General features: G+C 44.1%; 1 protein-coding gene across 1 annotated transcript; it reads right to left on the reverse strand.

Annotated features, from left to right (window-relative positions):
* Window positions 1–1,306: 1,306 nt before the first annotated feature.
* Window positions 1,307–3,040, reverse strand: LOC127332818 (uncharacterized). Its single transcript, XM_051359159.2, has 4 exons — window positions 2,909–3,040; window positions 2,105–2,151; window positions 1,719–1,997; window positions 1,307–1,629 (listed from the first exon to the last, which is right to left on the reverse strand). The coding sequence occupies exons 1-4, from the start codon at window positions 3,003–3,005 to the stop codon at window positions 1,600–1,602; spliced, it is 453 nt and encodes a 150-aa protein (XP_051215119.1). The 5' UTR covers window positions 3,006–3,040; the 3' UTR covers window positions 1,307–1,599.
* Window positions 3,041–6,153: the final 3,113 nt, after the last annotated feature.

Raw genomic sequence — 6,153 nt, forward strand, 5'->3', positions numbered from 1 at the left:
AAAACCTTGCCCAAAGGCAAAAGATCTCCAAAAAGAAACAACATTGCTCCGCTAAGAGAGAGAGGGAAGAAAGAAGGGCAACAGCATTAAGAACATTCATCAGGAGATCAAAAATTATTGAGCATACCACTAAAGCCAAATGGGTCTGAAAATTCTATCTATCACTTTTTCGATCTTGTTTAAATTCCACATGTTTTTCCCTGGGTATGTTCACATAGTGGGTTAAGTTACGAAACTTACACTGAATTCATATAATATTGTCCACATTTCCCCGTATGAAATAGTGCCAGACATTGTTTTGACTCTGTAGTCTAATTGTAACTATAATCCATTTTTAACATTTAAAACTGGTGGAAGGTCTGCATATTTTCTATTTATAGCATGATGTAAACTCTCAAAGTGCACGGTACAATGTTTAGGAAAACCTGTAACAAGTTTGACATTCACATGAAGATATGCAAATATGCAAAATGTCCATCACACTTGGCCCTAACAATCAAGCTACACAAAATGTTGAAAATTTCTCAGATATTTGTAATTTTGGGTTTTTAAATACTATATCAGTATTTTGTCAAGATGGACGGGTGCGGCAACACGCACATCCATGGCTAGTTAATTGGAGTAATCAACAGTACCTGGCATAAAGTCTGGATTTTCCCGTTCAAGAAAAAGGCTGAATTTTTGTTACCATGTAGCGTGAGTGTCAGCTATTAGCTACTCCCTCCATCTTATAATTCTTGTCATGGTTTTAGTTTACGATGAACTGGAACCACAACAAAAATTGTAGAACAGGGGAGTAGATTATAATGGTACTACTGGTGTGAATACATAAACGCTACTCAGTTTTCTGCATTCTCTCACAAAAAAAACCCAAGTTACGACAGGTCGTTGGTGCGCATAGAGACAGTCAGAAACACAGAGCTGATTCACAAATTTCTACGGAGCCAGTCTCATGGATTGAGTAGTCACATACATTCCAGGGCCAATTCATGTAACTGGATCGAGTAACAAAAACCTCTAAGTTCAAAAAAGGAGGTAGATTGGAGGGCCGTACTAGAGGGAATCTAAAACTATTGCTGCTGCAAACAGTCTCCAGACTCCAAATATGATCCAAGTTCATAAACCCCAGAGGAAGAACAACAAACATGCTAAGATAGATATCTACCATTGTACTGCAAGATAGCCAGAAACACAGAGCTGATTTGCAAATTTGTACCGAACCAGTCTTATAGATTCAGCAGTCACATACATTCCTTGGCCAATTAATGTAAGTATGTAACTAGATCAAGTAAGAAAAACCTCAAAGTTCATAAAGCAGGTAGATTGGAGGGCCATACTCGAGGGCATCTAATTAAAGCTATTGCTGCTGCAAACAGTCTCCAGACTCCAAATATGATCCAAGTTCATAAACCCCAGAGGAAGAACAACAAACATGCTAAGATAGACATCTACCATAGTAATGCAACTACTAGAACGATAGTGGCAGATTAAACTAAAAGAAAACACCATATGACAGGCCCTTCCAAACTCAGCTGGCGCATCTCCAAACACTCCAAAATTAGCCATCTTCCATCCTTCGGCAGGCACATCCACAAGAGCCTAAGCACAATCATGGACCTTCTTGGGACACTGGCGAAAACAACAAGGGCGAGTTGAGTTAATCAGAGCCCAGTCTTCAGAAGAAGATGCCAACAGAGCATGGAGCACGGAAAACTCACCGCCACCAGGACACAGTACAGATTGGCCGCCAGGTGCACGGAGGACGCGACGGCGGAATCTGCATAGTAGCGCCGGGCAGCAGGGGTGGGCGCCGTGGCAGCGCACCTCGCCAGAAGGCAGATGGAAGCGAGGTGCGTGCCCACACAGATCATCAGGAAGTTGTCGCTGCCGAAGAAGGCGCGGAGCTCGGCACCGTCGTAGCACGCCAACGAGACAGCCGCCGCCGCCAGAAGCAGCATGGCCAGCACGGACGCCACCGCTATCTTGACGATCTTTCCCTGCACAGAAGCAAAGCGTGCAGATTCAGACGGAGACACCGAACGAACGCAAGAACACGTTGGGGCAAATATGAGCAGACAGAATATGAAATGTTTGGGTTTTAAACCTTGTTCATCTTCGCTCCTGCAGCTGGTGCAGCACCCAGATCGCGGCCTTCGCATTCAGACAAGAAACAAGAATATCAGATCTTGTCAACACACACTAAGATGAAAAGGAAATGGCAGAGGAAGATCCTAAGTTGCCAGTTGGGAGCGACTACTTGGGAAAAGAACGCCAAGAAACCCCCAATAAACCTTTGTCAAGGAAATCAAATGGAACGCCGACTCGTTTCCAAACCTTACCCGAAGGAAATAGATCTCCAAAAAGACAGCATGGCTCTGCTAAGAGAGACACGGAGAGAAAGAATCAAAGGCAAGAACATTCATCAGGAGAACACAGACTCGTTTCAAGACATTACCCGAAGGCAAAAGATTTCCAAAGAGAAAGAGAGAGAGGGAGACGGAGAGAAAGAAGCAAAGGCAAGAACATTCATCAGGAGATAAAAGATCTTAAGCCAAAACTTTCACCTGGACCTCGTATGCGTGTAATAGGAAAAACTTAGGCACAAATCCCCTCACGAAATAGGAAAACCTGTGATCTTGGGGTAACCCGTTTTAAAAACTGACCCGAAAATCACCAGCAGAAAATCGAAGGGAAAGGTAACCCGTTTTAAAACCTGACCTGAAGGCAAAAGATCTCCAGAAAGAAACAGCATTGCTCTGCTAAGAGGAAGATGGAGGGCAACACGAGAAGAGTCATCCGGAGATCAAATAGCTTAAGCAACAAAGAAATCGCTTGAACAGCTGTGATCTTTGAGTGGCACGAAGAACGAACTACACAGATCGAACTAGAGGGTCAGATGCGAGCGTACCAGTTATCTCGCTCTTTTCCCTAGCCACGGAGAGCCTTGGAGATATCGGTGGGGCTCTGCTTCTGTTTCCGAATGGCTCAAGTGCAAGAGTTGCCATGGAGATGGCGTCTGCTTATATGCAGCAGACAGCAGACAAAGTTGCCATGGACATCGGTCGTGACTTGGTCTCCACACTGTCACACTGGTCAAGGTGGTACATGGACGGCTGGCCAAAGAATTCAGTCTGTAGGGAGCAGCGGACACAGCTTTGTCAGATTTCAGTTTTTGCAGTTCAGAGATCGTACTCGGGATCCCCATCTTTTTCTTTTCTTGCACTGAATAGCTCACAATGGCTAACGTTGAGCCTGTAAGGCATGCCACGCCTCTCGAATTTTTCTTCACGGGAGGCAAACAAAAAACGCCTATTTTTTCTACAACTTGCATTCTCTTTTCCTAGCCTGTCGATCCCTGACGTCGGGAACGAAAAATAGTTCCCAAATAGGTAACGGTGGAACGGCCGTCCCAAAACTTTGTCTAGCACGCTCGAATCAGACTCGCTCGGCGCTCCATAGGGGGTCATTCGGGCACGGCCAACCGATTTGGGGGAACGATCGGTCATGTCGCGCGATGTCCATCGTGCATCCAACCCCTCTAGATAGCTACCAAAACTATATAGGCTTGCCCGATGGGTTTTTATTAAAGTCCACATGTAAAAATACATATAAACTCTAGCCCTGTAAATGTACAGGCCACCCGCTTGTTTGATATATATAAAGAACATCCCAATCTAAGTTCTTCTGCTTCGAGGCTCGCTTTTTACTCAAGGGTATTGAAGCACTATTGTCATTCCTAATGTTAGTGAAGTGATCGACTCAAACTCTTTCCATATACGATGGACTTGACCAAGCCATGACTTTCTAGACCTAGAGGTTGCCAAGAGGCCTTGGATAAAAGGGGTTTGGATCCCTGATACGTCTCCGACGTATCGATAATTTCTTATGTTCCATGCCACATTATTGATGTTATCTACATGTTTTATGCACACTTTATGTCATATTCGTGCATTTTCTGGAACTAACCTATTAACAAGATGCCGAAGTGCCGATTCTTTGTTTTCTGCTTTTTGGTTTCAGAAATCCTAGTAAGGAAATATTCTCGGAATTGGACGAAATCAAAGCCCGGGGGCCTATTTTCTCACGAAGCTTCGAAGTCCGAAGGAGAGACGAAGAGGGGCCACGGAGGGGCCACACCATAGGCGGCGCGGCCCCCCCCTTGGCCGCGCGGCCTGTGGTGTGGGGCCCCCGTGCCGCCTCTTGACCTGCCCTTCCGCCTATAAAAAGTCTCCGTGACGAAACCCCTCACCGAGAACCACGATACGGAAAACCTTCCCGGAGACGCCGCCGCCGCCGATCCCATCTCGGGGGATCCAGGAGATCGCCTCCGGCACCCTGCTGGAGAGGGGAATCATCTCCCGGAGGACTCTACGCCGCCATGGTCGCCTCCGGTGTGATGTGTGAGTAGTCTACCCCTGGACTATGGGTCCATAGCAGTAGCTAGATGGTTGTCTTCTCCCCATTGTGCTATCATTGTCGGATCTTGTGAGCTGCCTAACATGATCAAGATCATCTATCTGTAATTCTATATGTTGCGTTTGTTGGGATCCGATGAATAGAGAATACTTGTTATGTTGATTATCAAAGTTATGCTTATGTGTTGTTTATGATCTTGCATGCTCTCCGTTACTAGTAGATGCTCTGGCCAAGTAGATGCTTGTAACTCCAAGAGGGAGTACTTATGCTCGATAGTGGGTTCATGCTCGCATTGACACCGGGACGATGTGAGAAAAGTTCTAAGGTTGTGTTGTGCTGTTGCCACTAGGGATAAAACATTAGTGCTATGTTCAAGGATGTAGTCACTAGTTACATTACGCACCATACTTAATGCAATTGTCTGTTGTTTGCAACTTAATGCGGAGGGGTTCGGATGATAACTTTGAAGGTGGACTTTTTAGGCATAGATGCAGTTGGATGACGGTCTATGTACTTTGTCGTAATGCCCAATTAAATCTCACAATACTCATCATAATATGTATGTGCATGGTCATGCTCTCTTTATTTGTCAATTGCCCAACTGTAATTTGTTCACCCAACATGCTGTTCGTCTTATGGGAGAGACACCTCTAGTGGCTGTGGACCCCGGTCCAATTCTCTTTACTGAAATACAATCTACTGCAATACTGTTCTACTGTTTTCTGCAAACAATCATCTTCCACACAATACGGTTAACTCTTTGTTACAGCAAGCCGGTGAGATTGACAACCTCACTGTTTCGTTGGGGCAAAGTACTTTGGTTGTGTTGTGCAGGTTCCACGTTGGCGCCGGAATCCCTGGTGTTGCGCCACACTACATCCCGCCGCCATCAACCTTCAACGTGCTTCTTGGCTCCTCCTGGTTCGATAAACCTTGGTTTCTTTACGAGGAAAACTTGCTGCTGTGCGCATCATACCTTCCTCTTGGGGTTGCCCAACGAACGTGTGAAATACACGCCATCAAGCTAAATTTCTGGCGCCGTTGCCGGGGAGATCAAGACACGCTGCAAGGGGAGTCTCCACTTCTCAATCTCTTTACTTTGTTTTTGTCTTGCTTAGTTTTATTTACTACTTTGTTTGCTGCACTAAATCAAAATACAAAAAAATTAGTTGCTAGTTTTACTTTATTTGCTATCTTGTTTGCTATATCTAAAACACAAAAAAATTAGTTTACTTGCATTTACTTTATTCATCATGTTTTCTTTTAATTTTACCACAAAAAACATACCGGTAGGACGTGGGTCTATAGTTGGGAGAAATAATATAGAAGAATTTTTCAATCATGTTAGTACTATTGAAAATTTTGAAGATAGACACTTGGTAGACCTTGCGCCTACTTATGAAATTGCTGCTGCGCATTTAGTTCGCCTGTTGGAAACTAAATTTGTTAATCTTAATCCTATAATCCAACACATGTTTTTCACACTTGGTGATATGGAAGAGGGGGAAAAGAAAGATTTTGTATTAGAAACCCTTCTTAGAGAATTTGGTGGTCTAGCAAGAGAAGCTAGAAAGGTGTTTGCTAAATTTAATATGCTTGGTTCTCCTACTAATTTTGTTAGTCTCCTTGAAAGGATGGATATGGATAGAATAAGATACACTAATAATATTGATGATGGAGGGGAGATAAAAGCACCAATACCATGTAAGCTCTTAGCTATGAATGATGCATTAGAAA

This window comes from Lolium perenne, chromosome 2 (genome assembly GCF_019359855.2).
Source record: "Lolium perenne isolate Kyuss_39 chromosome 2, Kyuss_2.0, whole genome shotgun sequence".
NCBI classification, from domain to species: Eukaryota; Viridiplantae; Streptophyta; class Magnoliopsida; order Poales; family Poaceae; genus Lolium; species Lolium perenne.